This window comes from Platichthys flesus, chromosome 9 (assembly GCF_949316205.1).
Source record: "Platichthys flesus chromosome 9, fPlaFle2.1, whole genome shotgun sequence".
Lineage (NCBI taxonomy): Eukaryota > Metazoa > Chordata > Actinopteri > Pleuronectiformes > Pleuronectidae > Platichthys > Platichthys flesus.
In genome coordinates, this window is record NC_084953.1 from 26791135 (window position 1) to 26812180 (window position 21046).

Genomic DNA, 21046 nt, shown 5'->3' on the forward strand with positions numbered 1-21046 from the left:
ATAATGTTGGCAGCTAGTAAAAAATGCATTACAAGAAGGTGGCTTAACAAAGAACCCCCGACAAAAGGGGAATGGATTGGAACTGTAAAAGAAATGTATCATATGGAAAGGCTGACTTTCTCCTTAAACCTATGCATGGACAAATTCACAAATATATGGAGAAAATGGTCAACTCATTTTGAATCCGTTTAGATAATATACAGCTACGGTATTGATAAAGGTATAAATGTATACAAATGTGTGTGAATTCTTGAAGATGTATATGTATGCATGTAAGTATATCCATCTGTTATGCAGATAAAAACAAAGGTCTGCTGCCCTTTGTATGCTTGTGGAATATAGCGCCCCCTTTCAGCGGGTGTCGGGAATTCCGGTGGACAATAGACTTTCACTTCAGACTTTTTCCTTGAAATGCCCCCGTGATACTCATTGTTGGGTCAAACAAGAGGACCTACCTCTTATCCTGGACACATGTTCCCATACTCTGGTTGGCTCCCTCCCCCAAGCTACTTATATAATAACAAAGTGACTGACCTTTTTTCTACCCATTTTATGTATGTGCTTTTTTTTTTTTTTTTTTTTTCCTTTTTTGTGTTTGTTTTTCTATTACATGTCTGTTTAAATAACTATGCAAAACAAAAATAAAAAGAGAGTTTAAAAAAAAAAAAAAAAGACCAGGTTTCCTCCAAAAAGTTAGCCAATTATCTACAAAGCCCACACCGTTTACAGGACACCACCTCGACAGCCAGCGGTTAAAAGACAACAAGCGGCTAAACATGTCATCAGCTGTTATGTTAGGGAGAGGGCCAGAGAAAATTACTGTGTCCGACATCGTTTTTGCGAAAGCACGCACAGACTCAACATTAACTTTAGTGACCTCCGACGTCGTTACTGCCAACGTATATTACAATTTTACTGTATTTACTTTTAACCAGCTGCTTCAGTTTCGATACGATGTGGCCGGCTCTGGCACCTGGGATGCAATTGACTAGGGTCGCTGGTGTCTCTAACCTCACGTTTCTCAGAACAGAGTCGCCAGTAATCAGAGTTTGCTTCTCAGCGGGTGTAGAGAATCTTTTTGAAACGTGAGATGGTGGTTCTTTAATAGTGGGCTTTTTAAGGGCGGCACTATGCCCCCTCCGGACCGTCACCCAGCCGCCCTGAGCTCCCGGCTGCACGGGACAGGTCGAGGGACTACTAGTTGAGGCTAAGCTACGTGCTACTTTCTCTTCAATTAGGATAAAAATCCAATTGAGCTTTATTTGCAGTTACGACAATATTTTCACAAAGCATCTAAGTGTTAAGAGATATGTCCCTGGATACATAATAATGGATGTGGTGCTCTTAAGCAGATATGTGAAACAGGTTTTTCTTGTACAGCAGGTCGAACTCCAACCAGAAGGTCGGCGGCTCGATCCCAGTCTTCGGGCTGCCCATTTCAATGGGTACATGGCAAAACTGTACTGTAAAGCGCTTTGTGTGGTCATCAAGACTAGAAAAACGCTATATACAGATAATTCAGCTGTGCTTTCCGGGGTTGTGATGTAGCTATCCATGGTAAAATATCCATGTCATAATGTTGTTTTCAGCCGTCAGACGCAAATGCCTTCCATCAAATCATTAGTCCCTGATAATATCTACCTGCCTGTTTCCTTTGTTCCCTGCCAGATCGCTTAGTGTGTTTCTACCTAGCCTTCCAGTGTTTTTCCCTCCTGACTTTTCTTCTGCCTGATCTCAGTTAAGACCTGCCTGCTTAATCCCTGGACTCCAGTTTTGCCTGCTCCTTACTGGATGTTTTGCCTTCTCTTCCTGAGCTCCGTTGTGACCTGCCTGCTATACCCTGGACTCCCATCTTGCCTGCTCCTTACCGGATTTGTTTGCCTTCTCTGACTGACTGCCTGGCTTCTGACCCCTGCTCTGTTAATAAACCAAGTTCTTGGTTTATTAACACTGCTTATTCCAAGACTGCTTCATTGTCGTGCTTTTCGGTTTATGCTTGCCATTTTTGCCACCCCTGACAAAACTGGGATAAAAAAACAGCCCTGGCATTTGACACTTGTAGACATGTCGACAGGACATGTCTACAATCACTGAAATGACGGATGACTGCGAAGGAGAGGGGAAGGGATTTAAATTTTGCCAGAACATTCCTGGCTTTCTGTTTAATCTCAGTAGAAGATTTTAAACAATCCCTTTAAATACACCAAAGCAATTGGTATAGTAGGGCTGAGCCGAATACTTGGATGAAACGAGTATGCAGCACAGATAGTGTACTTTTACGAGCATGAATACCATTCAAGTAAAATGTGTCAATATCCGTACTTGTGTGGAATGAATGAGCTCTTCCCTTCACAGAGCCTATAAAAGGTCCACTGCTGCTAGCAGCACAACACAACACATTCTTGTCGTTGTGACAGCCACTCTGTCCACAGTGATACTAACGTGTTACATCGTTATCTATGATCATATATTCTCAGTGTTCACTAGCCAAGTTAGGGAGTGAGCGCTCCTCTCCACTAAGCCAAGTGAGTGAGGGAGAGCAAGGCGGCCTGCAGGGGCTCCACTGGACGAGTCAGAGTGTGCCATTCGTGCCTAGAGGCACAGGGGCTGAGCACTCCGCATAAAGTGAATAACTTCCGGTTCAGGAAAACCCAGATGACCGCTGCATGACTTATTCCTCCGTGCATTTCCGCTCACACTGTTTTTTTCACCGCTGGTCACCACACACACAACTCGCCTCCTTCACTTTATGGCTGCTTGAGAGTGAGTGCCAGTCCGAATGTTTTGGGGGAAGGACTGAATTGCGAATGCGCGTTTCTTTCGAAAAAATGGCAACTAATCGTTTCAACTTGATCATAGTAGTTTGGAGATCGTTTCACACCAATAATCAAATCACGATTAAATTTTGATTAATCGAGCAGCCCTACATTGTGTTTTGGCTCAAAAATACAGCACCCCCCCCCCAAAAAAAAAATGACAGGTATGAAAAAGCCCTGGGATCAGTCACACAAAAAATCCGCAAAAATATGTATGTATGAAAACTCGTTGAGTTGAGTATCTTGAGTAGGAAAACCTGAATTTGACTTAGAACTTCTTGATACTGCATGTATTGTCTTCATTGATTAACTGAAGTTTATTCCCTGAAGTACATAAAAACTTGTTCTGAATAGTTATCTTACTCCTGTGATTAGAAACCTTGATCTAAGGCTCAATTCTAAAGCTGTTCTGTATACTTTCAAGTACAATATGCATATTGTGGAGGAATAATGTTGGGTCGTGTTCAGGCTGCACCAGCCCTCCTCCACCTCCTGTTGTACAAATCCTACAACAAGTCACCAGATGGTCTCCCCCAGGATTCAGCCACTGAAGTCATGTATGCTGAGAAAGGCATCTAATATTAGACTAGAGCTTTTCTCGAGATACTTCCACTGACAGATGGCATAAAAGCATCTTTGACTCAAAGCACAATGTTAAGAAATCTAACCATGCAGAGCCATGTGAACAGCAATGGAAAGCCTGTCTATATCTAAAAAAGGAGATCTGCCTGGTTATTCAAAACATACCATTATCCCCCTTTTGTATAAGGTGTAGGCAAAAAAAAAAATACATTTAGCTGTCTAGTAAGAATTAATGGAAAGATTACAATATAATAGTAAGAGAAAGCCCAAACAAAACCAGATTTGTTATAACCGGAAAGAGATGAGAACGAGGTTGGACACAAGGGGACTTTCTAGAGCTGTTGTATTTAGGCACTTTCAGACAGGTTAGTATAATGACAATAATAATAGGAATACTTTTGTGTTATCAATAATAATTTTGCAATCTCCCAATGTTTCGAGATGTGCTACCTCGCTGTCTTTAGTTGTCTCATATGGCTTTTAAAGTAAATTCATGATACTTAATATTTTGTTTTACATAAAAAGACTTACATTTTGTCAGTTCTATTTTGTTCAGGGAAATACAAATAAAATGTTCTATTTTTCTAACTGATTAGCAGGTTTCAGAAATAACATCTGAATGGCTTTTGTGTTTTTGCCTCCAATAGTTTGTGCTCTCTCTGACTCTCTCTCATTCTGCAGATCTAACTCTTTGCTGCAGGATCTAGATCTGACCCTTCTCAACATAACAACGACAATTGTTATCATTATTATTACTATCATTAACTGTAGCTGCTATCATTACTAACATATTTACATCCATAAATGTCTTATTCTTATCATTATAACAACCATTCTGACAGAGGTGAAATATGGTGATTGCTAAATGGTCTGTATTTATCAATCAATCAATCAAATTTTATTTGTATAGCCCATATTCACAAATTACAATTCATCTCATAGGGCTTTAACAGGATGTGACATCCTCTGTCCTTAACCCTCAGCAAGAGTTAGGAAAAACTACTAAAAAAACCTTTTAACAGGGTAAAAATACGTAGAAACCTCAGAGAGAGCCACATGTGAGGGATCCCTCTCCCAGGACAGACAGAAATGCAATAGATGCCACGTGCAGGAAAACATCATCCAGATTTATAGTCTTGATGACCACTCAAAGCGTTTTACAGTACAGTTTTACCATCATTAATTTACACACACCGTTATGCAGTACATATATTGGCAGCGCTTTTGCTAGGGGGCAAATTGGGGCTCAGTATCTTTCCCAAGGACACTTGGCCGCCCGGACTGATTGTTGTTTTAAAGGTTTCTTCAAGTTAAGAGGTTTTTTTCTCCACAGTCGCCAAAGTGCTTGCACAAGGTAGGAACTGTTGGGTTTCTCTATAATTTTTAAGGTCACAACCTTACTATGTAAACAGCCTTGAGATTATGTATTTTATGATTTGGTGCTATAAAAATAAAATGTTATCGAACGACTGTTATTGTGTGCTGGAGAACCACAATGGAAATAAGCCATTAAAAGTTGTTGGGATGGGGGTAACGATTGCTTCAGATGTAACATACATTTATAAATACATATAAATATCAAATAAGTTCACTTGATGTATATTATATTGAGCTGCTGGGAGCTGGACCTCCTACTGGAAGCTGCGGCTGAACCGAAAACCTAATTCTGTTTTGGGAATTTAGTGAGACAAGTAATTTACAGCTGTGCACAGCAGCAAATAAATGTGGATGTGATTGTTCTGCTTCAGTGAGCAATGAGGCTTCCCATTGCTGTCCGGGGGCAGTGTTGCACAGAGCCAATAGACTGTCAAGCCTTCAGCTGTCTGCTCAATAAAATTTTTCACTGAAAAGAGAAAGGGACATAGTGTGTTAAAAAGTAGCTGTCCATATGTATTGCCTAAAAGCAGGCTTCTTGCAACACTAGTCAGTGAAAGGTGGAATGAACACACACTAATACAACCTTTTACTGATGTACAATGACTGAGCTTAGCATCATCTGAATTAATATTCACTAATTAACTTTCTCTTGAGATGCAATGCGGCAGTGCCAGTAGATGACATGTCTGACACAAGACACTGGTTGAGATAATTCTCTCAATATGCCCCCCAAAGCAGCCTTGAGGGCCACAGCTGAAATTTTTTCTCTTTCAAACAAACTATAATGTTCTAATAAAAGTCCTTCAACCCTTTGTCTCTAGAAATATGGTATGTACTGTATCATCTGCTTTCTTAGCCAACAATACATTTGACATAGGCCAGGCTGGGGGTTTTCGGAAAAGCTGAACATGCTCCCGCATGTTCAGCTTTTCCTTCATTTTCCTGTGAATGTTGAATACACTGCAAATACTTTGTGTGGTGGCCGCTTGTACTGATGAATCTTCTGTCCCTTAATAAAATTAAAGTATTTTCCAACAGTCTCTCTAGTTTGTGTAATGGAAAATTCTACTGATCAATGTATAACTACTGTTATGACTGTTTTCTTTGCACTTAGCGGATGCAACCTCAAAGTTCATGCCCCTCTTAATTTCACTCCCTGTTGACCCTGATCTGTGCAACTGGGTGCTGGGGTTGATTCCTCTTACTGTAGTATCAACGCCAGACAAAGGGAAGCACAGAAACATATATGCACATGGGAGAATTCAGGGACACTCATTTGCCAAAATAAATGTAACACCACTATTAAAAAAAAGAAAGAAAGCTGTCCCATAATGGAGACATGCCTTCAGTAAATCTGTATATTTTCTCATATTTTGGGTCAAAGCTTCCTTGTTTTCTAATCTGCTTCTGTTTGGATTTTTTAGGCACCGATACATTTAGGTACCTTCAGAAAAATTTAATTCAATCTGTATGTGACGTCGTCAATCAGTTCAGCAGCAGCTGACTTGTTAACTCGCAGATGTACAGTATATACACTAGTGTGTATACCAGCTGTTGGAAGTCACAGGGTAAATAAAAGTGGCAAAGAGACCCTATCAACAGTTTTATATCAGGAGGAGCGACGTACTTAAACTTACAGTTACTTTACATCATCTCTGTATCTCTCTCCTTTGCTCTCTCTTTATGTCTCTTTCTCCTTTGCTCTCTTTGTCTATCTGTCTCTTGCGTGCTCTCTCTCTCTGGCACTCTCTCCCACTGTCTTCCTGGTTCAAGGTTCCAATCTTCAGTTGTTATTTCACTAAGACCTCTCAGTATCTGTGATTTAAACCCTTGCCTACATGGAACATCAGACAACTGCGACATACAAATGCGGCCGCAACTAGTTAGGTTAATTCTTCAGCAGTCACTCACTCACTTACTTTGATTGCATGCAGGCAATGTCTTAACACTTTTTTGTAGGGGTGAGACAGGTTACTTAATGAAGATCTCAGGTGAACTCCACTATTTTTGGATCCAAAAATAGTGGAGATCAGTCAATCGATTTACCCTCTCAGTTTTCTCCTTTTTCATTAAGTAATTAGAAATGAAATGAATAATATTAATTACATATATATATATATATATATATATATATATATATATATATATATGTATATATTTTATCATTCAGGCTTTACAAGGGACAGCCTCCCTCTTGGGGCCCTAGGACTTCAGTTCCACTTTTCCCCTAGTCCAGCAGTATTGGGCTTCCAAACCAACTTATTCTTAGGTCCTCGTCCAGGTCGGACTCGCTTATTCATTTTTCAGAGAAACAGAGAAGACAAGATTCTTAAATTCGGGTTTCCATTTGACCCACGCATCAAGCTCATCTGTTTTGTATCTCTTATAACTCTCAACTTTTCATTTGTCATTTGACTATACAGTGAAATCATTGACGGGCGGCAGTGGCTGAGGGGTAGAGCGGTCGTCCTCCAACCTGACTGTCGGCAGTTCAATCCCCAGTCTTCCCCATTTGCATGCCGAAGTGTCCTTGGGCAAGATGCTGAACCCAGAGATGCCCTTGATAGAACATAAATTTCATGCTAATAGATGGACTGTATGAATGTGTGTGTGAATGGGTGAATTTAAAACTGTACTGTAAATATCCTTGAGTTGTCATCAAGACTAGAAAAGCGATATATAAATACAAAACCATTTACCATTTACCATTTACTTGTTGTTCTTTGACAGTCTTCCATGGCCTGTTTGTCTCTAAACTCACAACAAACTTGCTAAGGTTGTGAGAGATAAAGGCATTTCAAGAAGATATGGTACTCTTGGCTGAACTATAGCTTTGGACGCTATGTGTGGTCTGCACCTTTTTGGACCTGATGGTTTGATTTCAAACCTTTACACTGTGATGGAAATCTGAAAATACAAGAGGTTGGAATATCAAATTTATTCTTGTATAAATTGAATAGGGGCTTTCTAGAGAAAGGATCAACACAGAGAATCAAAGGGATATCAGAGTGTTGATGGAGAACAGTAAAATGCAAGCATTCTATATAGGAGAACTAAGGCTTTGTCTGAGCCTGTTCAGACTAGTTCTGTAGTTGCAGTTTGAAAAAGGAATTAAGACACAGAAAACTAATTTGCATAATGTTTCCTATATGTTTAACATTTGGCCATGACTGTTAATTGCTCCCTGGCTTAAACCTTCCTGTTCTTCCCTCCCCTTTACTCTTTGCTCTGCCCTGCTCACAGGTGCTGCAGATCTGATCATTCTGGCCCTGCCTTGGTATTTAATGGAGGGTGCAGGGGAGGCTCACTCTCTCTCAGCCAGGGCCAGTTTGGAGCCAGTGCCTAATCTAGAACCAGTCCTTCTGCCAGAAAAAGGGTTTAAGAGTGGCACCAACATTTAGCTTCTCTAAAAGTAAGAACCGCCTTGATTATCGGGACTAACAAGACCACTTCTAACCAGGAGTCTATATTCCAAAGCTGATCTAACCTACTCCGATTTAATTTGGGGTTAAAAATAAAGTCTGGGTTCGTAAACCCTGGTTCATTGACTTAGTGTGGAATATTACTACAAAGCTGGTTAAGATGCTGTTCAGTTCAGTTTGTGTTAACTGACTCTGAGTATGTGAGAGTACACTTCCACTTCTATAAAAATGGGTGTGGTTGACAGTGCAAACCTGTGCGATGGATTATACAGACGAAGAGTGCACGTTGATTCTGAGTGGATACGAAGAGATTAAAGAAAGTTTAACGGTGAAATGTGAAACTGTTGCAGCAAAAAAAAAAGTTTATTTATTAAAAAAACATTAGAGAATTGATTTTAATGTCACATGTTGACTAGAATTCATTTATCTCATTGCAAACACTGAGGATAATTGAATTATAGTCTACACATGCACTCAGTTTCTGAAATTGAGTCGTTACTCACTGATATTCTCTCTTAAGCATTGAGGCACTTTGTCTGTGTATCATACAGATGTATAAACTACTTAATTGTTTATAAAAAAAAATGAAGATGTGACCACAATGAAAACTTTAGCTGCAGCAAATCAAGATGAAATACATAAACATTCGATCAAGTGATCTGTATGGATACAATTCTTACAGTTTTTCCAAATTGCTAAATCAAAATTGAGTAAACTGAATCCAGTTGAGCTTTATCATCACAGCAGAAGTGGCTCTTTAAACAATGTGTTCACACTGTTTTATTGGGTTTTCACATTTGTATGCATTTTTCAACACATTATATCAAAAGACTCAAAGCTCTGGCTAAACAAAGGAAAATCAAAGGTACTCATTTATATATTGTATAATTCAAGTATGAACTCTGGGTTCACTTAGGTGGAAAGGGTGTAATACAGCAGGCATGCTGCAAGGCAAATAACAAGTGCACGTCTCTGTATCCCCCCCCCACACAATATATGCTCGTTGTGGTCAAGTCGACGTGTAACATACATATTACATCCGTTTACTCTTTCAAAATAAAATGATAACTCATTTTATTTTTCCTACAAATGTGCGCTGTTTTGTTTTGAACGTTGACCGTTCTGTTTCCTCCTTGGCGAGACTGACACTCGTTACGCGGGAAAGCGTCGGTCTTTGTCCTCTGTGGTTAAACAAATATGGCTCCGCTGAAGTTCTGTGCTAATATTTCCTGGTTGTTCACAGAGCTGCCAGACATCAGTCATAGAATACACGCCGCTGCCTCGGCTGGCTTCCAGGCTGTGGAGGCAGCCTGGCTCTACGACTCCGACTTGAAGGAGCTAAAGGAGGCCACAGCGGCTGCAGGCGTGGAAGTGGTCCTTATCAACACTCCGCCCGGTAAACTACCCACAGTTTCATTCAGCGGCGGAGAACGTCTATTCTGGGCCTTATGCCTCCCGTAAGGCTGTGCAGAATGATTAGCAGCGGTTGGTTTGTACTGGTTCAATGTCTCCTGTCTGTGTGCGCTGACTCTATACTTTAACAATAAACACACTAATCAAAAGTTATGAGGAATTGTTCTGAAGTTGAATTTGTGTTTGATCCGCCCTAGAGTCAATAAGACGTACATTGAAACATATTTGCAAAAAGCAAAAAAAAATGTTTACGCAGACGACGCACTATGCCACAGACGACACGAGACGTAACGTGACGAGCAGCGTCAGGATATCCGATTTAAAGTGACGAAAGTGTAAAGAACGGGGAAGAGAGAAAATCAGACACGCACACACGCGAAACGCTGCATCACAATTCAAACTTAAAAGTTCCTGTAAATCATCTTGTTTTGGTTGTGTGGTTTATTTTATTATTTTTAATTATTTAGGTTATTTAATAGTTGTAATTCAGTTTAGGTGCACCTACATTTTGTTCTATTTAGGCACAGCAGTGCAACCAATGCTAAATAGTTAGTTTGGAGCCCTGGTGTGATACATGTGGTAATAATGAACAATAACTTGATGGAAAAAAGAGGTTCCCGTCCCTGGAGTTAACAGCTGGACATTTCAACCAGTGAAGTGGTAATAATTCCAGGATGATACTGGTGGTAATGATGGAATGTGTGTATGTTTTCCAGGAGATGTGAAGGCAGGTGATCTTGGTCTTGGAGCAGTTCCTGGAAGAGAGGCAGAGTTCAGGCAGGGTCTGCTTTTGGCTTTAGAGTACGCAAAAGCTTTGGACTGCAAAAGGTGAGGAATCAGCCAAGTGAAGATGGATTGTGCATTACAGAATTCTTTGTGAATATCAAGGAGAATATAGGCACTAATAATCCTCTCATCATATTTTCTTTCTTTTCACAGACTTTAGGTGCCTGCACAAATATGTTAGTGCACTTTGTTGAAGTCATTTATGCAATGGAAAACCCTGCAGTTAAATTTGAGGGGTGTGGTTTTCTTGTCATGGCCTGTATAATCTGGGCCAAAACTATAAATAAATAATTATATAAATCCATAAATAAAAGGATAAATACATAAAGACATAAATAAAAACAATTATATAAAAATTCCTAAATAAATGACTATGTGTATTTATGCATTTATTTATACAGTCATTAAACCCAATTTACCTGTCTTGACAAGTTTTAATATGAACAGCTGTAATAGAAGCAGTGGATCACCCATGTTCTATTATCAGGATTCACCTGATGGCAGGAAGGATTCCTGTGGGTTCACAGAGGAAAGCGGTTGTCAAGGAGATGGAGGCCATCTTTGTACAGAACCTTACCTATGCTGCTGATATCCTGTCAAAAGTAGGTGACTTTTTCTGTCCAACATTCAATTGAATATATTTGTATAGTGCCAAATCACAACAGTATATTATTCTTTAGCAGCTTACATAGGTATACAAGGTTGAGGCCTTACATTATTGTAGAGCAAATCAGCATAACAAGTTACAGCAAACTCATGTTGAAATAACTGGATAGAGATAAGGATCTTGATGTAAGCTCCCAACCTGCACCCCAGGATGATTTACGTAGCATTTAACATAGGCACTTTTCATTTGAACAGTGACTGTACCATTTCAAACACACAATGCCAACATTTTAAATATAAATCTTTACAATTTATGAATATTTTCTGAACATAAAAAAACAAACAGATAAAGTTATAATAAATCTGTATTTACTAAGGACACTTAATATTTCCATAAGCCTTTGCACTCATATTGTCCAACCCAGTTCCCACAAGTACCCCAGACCTGAAACTAATTGAGAATGATATTATGTACCGTGCATTCGCCATCACAAGTTAGCGCCACACACTGTTTATGATCCACGGCAGCCATACACACTACTGAACCACCTAATGAGTAATTTGATCAACCTGTGATAACAAAATTCACTTTGATTTTCTCAATGGGCTAATGATTCAGTTTTTTTCTTACTTAAGTTATTGTCAGTTATTGTCTATCATAGGTTTCCAACTTGAGTACTTTTTTCATTGAGATCCGATATTTCTTGACTGCCCTAACAATGCTTAACCCAGCCTAACTACCAAGATCAGACAAGCTCGGAGAAGAACCTGGTGTTTTGGCCAAATGCCTAGCTCTTTATATCTATTCAAATAACCAAGCAAATGTTTCAAAATCAATATTATGAATTTCTTGCCGTGTCAAAAAATCCAAACACAAGACAAAACCAAATACAAGGTCATCACTTTTACAAGAATTTCCTGAGTATTCGTGCTCCAATAAGGCATGTTACTGTGATATAAGTTAGAAGTATATGTTCATCAAATCAAATATCTGTGGCAATTAAAAGTTTACTGTGTTTCTAGGTGGTGCCCTGTCCAAGTACTAATCAGGCCCAACCCAGTTTAGCGTTCAAGATTGGATGTGAGTGAGTTGGTATGGTCATGTCAACTAGACAAAACACAAGCTTATTAGCTCAAACTTCACACTCAATTTGAATACCACTAAAAGTGTGAATGTCGAACCAAATGTTTTTTGGTTACATGTTTGTTCATTACAAGGAAATGTGGAACTACAATATATATACCTTGTGGTTGCTGAAAGTGACAGAGTAAAATAATAAGGCAGGTCACAAACTAAAAACAGCCTGGTTATTATTTTAACAATGTTCTTAATGTTAATCTGAATCATAAGTAAATGTTTCAATTCCTCGAAGGAAGGAATAACTGGATTGATTGAACCAATCAACACAAAGATTACAGATCCCAGGTATTTTCTGGATTGTCCTCATCAAGGTAAGAAACTGAGACAACACAACTCTATTGTATAATCAGGAACAGATTGGTTGTTAATGCTGTTGTTAATAGGCAAATATCTTTATTTGCCTAATATGAAGAGGGAGAGGAGGAAAGAGAAGTTCCACGTGTCCCCCAAGAGCCGGCCAAAGGCAGACCTGTCAAACGGGCTTAGTTTCAGTATTTAGTTTTTTCTTTGCCCCTGGAAATGTTATTAGATAGAACATTTTAGTGGACATTTCAAATTAGTTTTACAGGTATGTTCTTTTACAGAAACTTAAAAAGCTAAATAACATGCCCAATTTTATATGATTTTGTGGGTCCAAGATTAGGATTAAGATACATTTATTTGTCCCAAACACATGCAAAGACATGCACAGGCACACTCATGCAGGTAGGGAAGTTTATCCTCTGCTTTTAACCCATCTGTACAAAAATCAATACAAATTTTTGTTTCTAAGAAAAGTAACTCGTTGAATTAATTTAATGTTAAAGTTAGACTGAATGTGAGGCAGTAGTTCGGCATTATAACATTGAAGTCATTTTAGCAACAATTAAAGTTTTTTTTAGTACTTTGATGAACATACATGGCAAATATTGTTGTAAATAGAAATGACTCAGATTATATTAGTGTGCTCAGTTTTTGCTGTACAGTTTGAGTACACCAGTATCTTACTTTGTCTGTTTAATCTGTCATCGGTACATGTCTGTCTGACTGCCAGAGTCATGTCTCAGCTGATTCTCATGTTTGTGTCTGTAGCGGCTGTTATACTGGATAAAGTTGGACAGCCAAACATCAAGCTGCAAATGGTGGGTGCTCTGAAAATGTGATATAAATTGAATAAAAATAACAAAACACAAGGAAGTGCTTGACTTAACAAATGTTGATTTAACTGAACTGTTTCAGGATATCTTTCACTGGCAAATAATGGATGGTAACCTGACACAGAACATCATAAAGTATTTCCCTATAATTGGTAAGATACAAAAAGAAAGGAAAAATCAACATCACTCTGGAGGTAATACAGATGAAATATGCATGGTGCAGCAGTCAAAGAGGCTTGATTGGGTTTCACAGGTCATATACAGATTGCTCAGGTTCCCGGCAGGAACGAGCCTGACAGTGCAGGAGAGCTCAACTACACCTACCTGTTCAACACACTGGAAAAATATGGGTACCTGGGATACATTGGCTGTGAATACAAGCCACTAGGTCAGTGAGCACTTAATTAAATAATATATATATATAAAAAAAAGAGAGTGAAAGAGAACAGGTAAAAAAAAAACAAGCATAATCATCATCACTCTTCACTTAAGGCTCCACAAAGGAAGGTCTGGGTTGGATCAAAGATTACTGGACACAGCAAGTGATGACCAGGTGAATCAACCACAAAACTGAAGATTTTTGCAACACATCTAAAGTATAACATTTGCTAATGTGTTACAGTTAATTATTATGTACTGAACATCAGTCTGCAATGTTATTAGTAACTGGCATAATTATAGTTGTATGCAAATGAGATAAGAGGCATGGATTGTTATAATTTTTCAATAAATCGTGCAGCCCTAACTTGAGTTGAGACATGCAGTCTTTGCTTCAGTCTTGTGTCGTGCATTTCACATGCTCATTACTGCTGGTCTCCTGACCCTGCCTAGCAATTAGACTTTTACATAAAATGGACATATTAGTCGATATATTAATCAGCTATAGGTGACAGTTGATGGAAAAATTATTCATCACACTTATTTATTCTAATGGTTTATCAAGCATTTCACATACTGTATTAAGTATTCTGTACATACATATTATACAGTTGGGGAGGGAGCAATCTCTATAAACAGATTCTGCATGTGAATATGTTGAAGGTGTAAGCGAGGGACAAGTCTTATGGTTTCCCTCCATAGTTTGACCAATCATGTTTTTCCAGTGTTTATATAGCATTGCACAATGCTACATATTACAATTCACATTTGCATAATTAATATCCTGTGTAAAATATTTTAATACAGCCACATGTCAAACTCATCACCCTGAACATTCTCTGGTACAGTTATGATCATGTCGCATGCTATTATGCAAATTCCTGATATGATCGGAAGGCACAAGATCATAGAAAACTGACCTATTTATCAAACTGTGAATATGAAATTTGTGCAGTTTTATAGTGAGTGTTTGTATTTGGTTTCCTATGACTAAATGTTGCTGTGTGTCAGGACGAGTCATCGAAATTGCTGGAAACCTTAACTCCTTATCAGAATATGTGTCATGCACACCACTCCAGGCAGGTCACGAACCTCAAAGCATTTTGTTGACCAGAGGAACTGAAAACAGAGGAACCCAGATATATAGAGAGAGTTATAGAGTTAACCATTTCATTCTAGCTGTGGTCTTTGCTGGATGAAGGCTGATCGTAAAACAATTGTAGAATTAGAACATCTTGGCCAGATCAGTCATTGTGGTTGGCTGTGTGCAGTTTGAGCTCTTACATGTAGTGCTCTTGTTTCAGTAGTACAGGAATAGTATTTTACTGTGACTGTGGTCTTGCTGAAGGATCAGATTGTGTGCATCTTTAGTGTGAAGTCCACACTGTTAACAGTCAGCTGATCTGACATCGTGAATATTCAAGTGTCAAGTCATGGTCATGGGCGGTAAGGTGGTGGTTAGCCTGTTGAAGCTTAGTATTTTATTTGATAAACGTAATTTCCTCAGATGTTAGGTGTTTTATAATTTAGGACACAGGGAAATCCTGATATTGCACTCAGGGAAATTCAGTACAGGTAGTTTTAATGTGTTTAGTTTATGTGTACAGATAAAAATAACACAGTATCATTATAAAGTACAACATTAAACTGCCGAAATAATTGTTATGTACTTGCTTCTTCACAAATGATATGTACTCGCCTAACTTAATATTAACATTAACCTAACACTAGATGGTGACACATGTATACTGCTGCCATTCTATATGGGTTTAATTAACCCTATATTTTGAGGAAATTTTTGATGTGGTTATCATATATACATGATTGTATAGTTACAAGAAAAAACACAACAGAATAAAGTCTGGCACACCAGTTAGGAGACTTTTAGTTTTTGGTGATCTAACTGATAACTATCTTGAAGTTTCTTATTCGAATCTCATATTACTGTTGCTTCCCAATTTAATAAGTTAACTGTGGCCACATAGACATAGGCTCCAGCAGGTCCAGCACTGATCAACTCTATAATAGTCCTGTCCAGAGGTTATAGCAAGCTGTGTTGATGACAGACTCCAGGTGATGATACATGGACACCAGCTGGGGAGGAGGGCTGCTGCTGGCTTGTGGCTGCGATGGCAGTGGCTCACGAAACACAACCTTCAGACTCTATTTGAGGAGGACAATATTTAGATTAGATATTTTTGCAACAGCAATATATTAATAATATTAATCAAAGTGTAATGACCTACTGTTTTTCCTGCTTGGGTGTCCAAGAAGACCAGAACAAAGCAGTCTGTAAACTTCTGGTTCAGAACAGCCTGAAAAAAGAGGATACATCCATATTGATAAGATGGGGATATTTATAATTTTTATAAATGTAAATGTATTGATCCTTATAATATTCCTTACGATGTTAGACATTAAGAAATGGTTTTAATGTTAACATCAGAAAAAATGTCTTATTTAAAAGTGTTCTGTTTCTCAAAACAGCAACAGGAAAATCAAGGTTATTATGTGTGGTTATGTTATGTCCAATGGTTACACAGTTAAAAATGTAATGAGGAAGTACATGAACACCAATAATAAGCCATAGGGCTCCATTGATTTAAAAAGGTTAAGGGAAAAACAAATATCAGTGAGCCACACTTTTGCCAGAGGTGGGAAGTAACTAAGAACAAATACTTTGTTACTGTACTTAAGTAGATTTTTTCAGGTATCTTACTTCTGATTTATTTTCCTGACAACTTTTTACTTCCACTCTCAAAACTGGCTTGTTACTTGTTTCAACTTCCACAGATTATAACACAACGTAAAAGACTTAACAACACAGAGAGGGAAAGTCAACTGCGGAGAGAAGGCGTCATGTGAGTGTCCAGTTTGTGATACAGAGAAATATACCAGCAGGGTCATGGATGAAGAAAGTGAACTATGAAACATAGCCACCGCGGACGACTGACCACATTCGGAAAAGCAAGACATTCCCCATCCATTGCATGAGCACAGAGACAGAGGAAATAAAAACAAATAAATAACCCCCAAAAAAACAACTAGAAATATACCATGTCATAACATTTTACTTTTCCTTGCCCTCCAATGTTAAAAACCCAGATTTTGAAGTAAGTACCTACACTACCTATCAATGTTCACCCCTCTTTCGTTGATTGCTTCTCAAAAGATATACTCAATACCTCCCCTTCACTGAAATAGTAGACATAATCATTGCTGAATTAACAGAAATGCTGGTAAAATATAAAAAAGATTGCATTAATCGACTTTGCAACTTCTTAATTAATATAGGTAAACATTTGATAAAGATTATATAGCATTAATAGGGTAAAGATGCAGCTGTCCTGGGCAAGTAAAATGCCATGTTGGTCTTGTAAATCTAGCTTCTCACTTGCCCGAGTAATTTTGATGATGCTTGCCATACCTACCAAATTCCATTCAAACTAGAAAATACTTCAGTGTGGTTGTATATCTCAGAGTTTCAGTGAGTTTACAAATTCAAGTTCACTGTGACCTTTGACCACTGAAATGTAATCACCCATCTTGAATACTTTAAGCTGCTTAAGGGTAAAGAGAAATTCCCTCAGACAGTCTCTGGTCACATTAAAGAGGCCATAGAAGTCCTTTCAGGTATCAGTCATTCAATGTGTACATGTGAGACAAAGAATTACTATTTTCCAGAATTTCCTTGACTCATGGACTGATTTCCAGAATCAGTCCATGAGTCAAAGTGAATTGTGACAGGTGTAATTAAATTCCCTACTGACAGTCGTTATATATCATCTTCACAATGATGTGGTCACTGTGACCTTTGACCTCCATGCACCAAAATCAAATCACTTCATCTGGGAGTGAGGGTTTGTAATAAATTTGAAGAACTTTCCTCAGCTGAAACACACGTAATTTGTGAGGCCATCTGACCTTTGACTATCAATATAGAAATCTGACCACAAGTGAATGTTTGTGCCAAATGTGAAAGGATTATCTCAAAGCGTTCGAGATATCATATTCAAAAGGGAAAAAAATGCGCGCTGTGAGGTTACAGTGACCTTGACCACTTAATTCTTTCAGCGCTTCCTTGAAGCCAACTGGATGTTTGTGCAACAGTAACGAAATTCCCTTTGGGTAGTAGCTGATATATTGTGTTCAAAACAATACAAGATCCCTAAAATGATATCTGTTCATCTTTTTGTCCCAGTAAAGACCTTCCCTCTTGCTGATCTTTGTTATCGCTAGCGAGGAGCAATAAGTAATTTGATCATCGGAAAACACAATACAAGTTTAAAATAGGTGAATAAAACAAACCCAACTTTAAACAGTAAATTCTAGTTTGGTCAAAAGTTACAACAGTGTAATTGAAAATGATTACATTGCTACTTCTTTCTATCGCACACTTTTCCTACACTGTTAGTGTACATGTTAACTGGATTATAAAACACCTTACCGTTTGAGGTGAAGGCACTACTTCTCATACAGAAAGATGATGGAGATAAAAAACATCTTCTCACCAGGTACTGGATGCCATTGTCGTCGAAGTGTCTACAGCTCTGAGGGAAGCGGTTCAGCAGGACTTTGATCAGACTCTGGTACCAGGCTGGACTCATGGTCAGAAAACAGTCCTGTAGCAACACATCACACATTACCATTCATCATGAACAAAATGTTGAACACCGTCACTGAAGACTTTCATTGTTTTTTTAAGTACACGTTCAGTTAGAGTTAAATATTACAGCCGATTAATGTAAAAAGTGTAATTGCTAAACTTGTTTGAAATTACACTTACACGGACCTTAGACCACCAAAATCAGTTAATCCTTGAGTCAAAGTAAATGCTTGTACAGAATTTGAAGAAATTCCCTCAAGGTGTACTTGATATATCATATTTACAAAATGGGAAGGACAGACAGATGGACAACCCGAAAAAAACACAATGCCTCTGGACACTGGCTGTCACAGGTGTAGAGACAGAAGACCACATATACACGTCTTAAAGCAAATAATAACATTTAACAGCAGAAACTTAAATATTTATAGGCATGAAATTTAGAAAACTAAATTGCATTAATTAACAGTCTGATAGTTGTTGGTGATGAAGCTTGAAACCATGCATCCATAGTTTGAACCTTACAATAGTGCTATAAAGTAGATTGAACACAAGTGACCCACTACATCTCCTTGGCAGAGGTCTGTACTCAGAACATTTTCCATTTTACAGCAGGTAGACATAATGTTGTACTTGTGAAAACAGTTCACTTGGACTTAAGCCTACTGACATTGAATGATATAGTAAAAGCTAAAATATGCTATAAAAAGCTTGAAAATGTACATTGTAAATCCACATGACAATAATATTTTTTCATTCACTAAAGAAAGTCAATGTGGCAACCATGCCAGTTTCCTAGTTAGCTGATAATTTAGCTGCTGAAAGTTCTTGGCCCCATTTCCAAAATCTCTGCACTATTCCTTGTACATCAATTGCTTTCATTAGGGAAATGACGGCCAAACAATGTCAACATGGTCTGGGTTGCAATAAACCAAATTGACCATTAAATGATGGTGTTTTATTGTATGTTAATTCAATATCCTACAAGTCAGCATGTTTCAAGGCCAGGTAAATTGTAAGACAAGGCCTAAGGGGGAGACTTACCAGTTGTGGGTCAATCTCTCCGACTGAGCGGCTCTGTACAGCTGCGAGCAGCTCCTCCAGTTCACTGAATGACAGCTTGGTCAGCTTCAGTTTGTCCATGGCCAGGTGCTCTCCATGGAACAGTCTCCTCCACAGGTTATCTCTGCGGCAGTGACCCATGGCCTGCTCCACACTGGCCTGGATCTGTCTGCGTGCTAATGCAACCTCATTGTTGAGTAGAGGGAACAAAGGGGAGGGGTAGAGCAGCCCCCAAGCTTCTGAGCCACCCCTCACCAGAGGATAAAACTCATTCCCATCGCTGGGGGCTGAGGTGGCTGGAACATGGGGTGATGTTTCCTCCCAATGGTCCTGCTCTGGGCTACGTGACCCATAGGCATCTGCTCGATCTGGGGGAAGCCGGCCGACCACATCTCCTGGATCACGTTGGATCTGTGGTAGCTTTTTGAAACGACGCATGTCAGCTGTGAGGTGGGGGAAGAGCTCTCTCTGACTGGTCATGATCACATAGAACCGCAACCTACACGTCAAAATAAGAATTATGAGGGGTTATTTTCAAAATAAGCATTTTTTTTGAGAAAGAAGTCATAGACGAGCAGCTATGGTAGCCATCTTCTCTGCAGAGGAAGGCTAACAGCCATCATTAATATAAGGTTTTGATTCAGAGGTCATGAAAAGGACTATTCGAGAGATCCGATGATATTGCCCTTAAAAAGACACCATGCTGTTTTTCCACAACATTAGTAACTGCATCTGTTATATGTCGTGCCGTCCACTTAGATATTTGTCAATTAAGCCCCATCACTGGTTCCTCTTCTGGCATACAGGCAGAAAAATAATGCCCTCATTCAGTGTTTGTGCCTTTTATACAGATTGCGAGGTGGAATGAAGGTGCAACATTCCCGTGTGTAATGGCAGCTAATGTCAACTACTTGTGCAGGTGTAAAAGGGTAATATGTAGCAAAATGTTGACCATGGTCTCGCCAATTAATTTTAATACTTGTTATTCTTCACTTTTTGTACCTCAGCAAATGCCGCTCCCCATCTGACTGCTCCTCAAATGGAGCTGCATTATGGCACACCACGAGGGACACGTCAAAATCATCATGGTGGTGCAGGCCCTCAAGATCTTTGTAAGAGCCCGAACTACAGTAGGTACGAAAAGAGGGTATAAATAAAGCATCTCTTATAGAATAATAGATTTATTCTTTATTTTAGTGGCTTGTACCTGTTCCATAGTGACACCAGAGCATACTCGTGCAGGTCAGGCTTGCCTTTCTTGTTGTCATTTGTGACTGCAGTCTTGGACATCCTTAGTGGCTTCATTCCATAGGTGCTGGCATGGTCAGTGATGTAGTTGTAGAGCTGGTGAGCAGTTATCATCCCAGTAGAGATGGAGATGCTTCCTGTTGCCAACAAGGAGAAAGTGTCAAGTATTTCAAGTTTGCATTGGACTTTTCTTATGTGTTGAGCAATCATTTGTTTCATACATTATAGGGTTGGGACTAATGACTCTAAATAAAGATTGAAATAGAAATGACAGCCTCCATCTGTTTGTACATTGGACATCAGTATTCAGAGTCATTGGTGATACACATTCACCGGACCTCTTGTATCAGGTGCAACTCACCTGTTAATGCTTGTCCATACACTTGTCTTTCCACACTTTTTGCTAAGATAATGACCATCAATAATAATAATAACTGTTGATAAGCAGTTGGAGACATTTTTAACCAGAAAGC

General features: G+C 38.9%; 2 protein-coding genes across 8 annotated transcripts in view; one reads left to right on the forward strand and one right to left on the reverse strand.

The window, feature by feature from the left end:
• The first annotated feature begins 9301 nt into the window (after positions 1-9301).
• On the forward strand, positions 9302-14029 carry hyi (hydroxypyruvate isomerase). 2 transcript variants are annotated; one of them, XM_062396272.1, is made up of 8 exons: positions 9313-9593; positions 10327-10438; positions 10884-10998; positions 12376-12454; positions 13215-13264; positions 13362-13431; positions 13533-13667; positions 13772-14029. In XM_062396272.1, exons 1-8 carry the CDS (start codon positions 9395-9397, stop codon positions 13834-13836), a joined length of 825 nt encoding a protein of 274 aa, XP_062252256.1. In that variant the 5' UTR covers positions 9313-9394; the 3' UTR covers positions 13837-14029. The 2 variants fall into 2 exon arrangements, with proteins under 2 accessions (XP_062252255.1, XP_062252256.1); XM_062396271.1 differs by lacking the exon at positions 13772-14029 and having other exon boundaries at positions 9302-9593; positions 13362-13667.
• The window catches only part of szt2 (SZT2 subunit of KICSTOR complex), a 172220-nt gene continuing 164497 nt past the window's right edge, over positions 13324-21046 (reverse strand). For all 6 annotated transcript variants that reach the window (XM_062396270.1, XM_062396266.1, XM_062396265.1 and 3 more), the window contains 6 exons: positions 20533-20710; positions 20328-20450; positions 19308-19824; positions 18169-18279; positions 15904-15972; positions 13324-15820 (listed from right to left, as the gene is read on the reverse strand). In XM_062396270.1, the coding sequence (XP_062252254.1) occupies positions 15677-15820; positions 15904-15972; positions 18169-18279; positions 19308-19824; positions 20328-20450; positions 20533-20710 (1142 nt within the window). In that variant the 3' untranslated portion in view covers positions 13324-15676. The remainder of the gene's footprint in view (positions 15821-15903; positions 15973-18168; positions 18280-19307; positions 19825-20327; positions 20451-20532; positions 20711-21046) is intronic.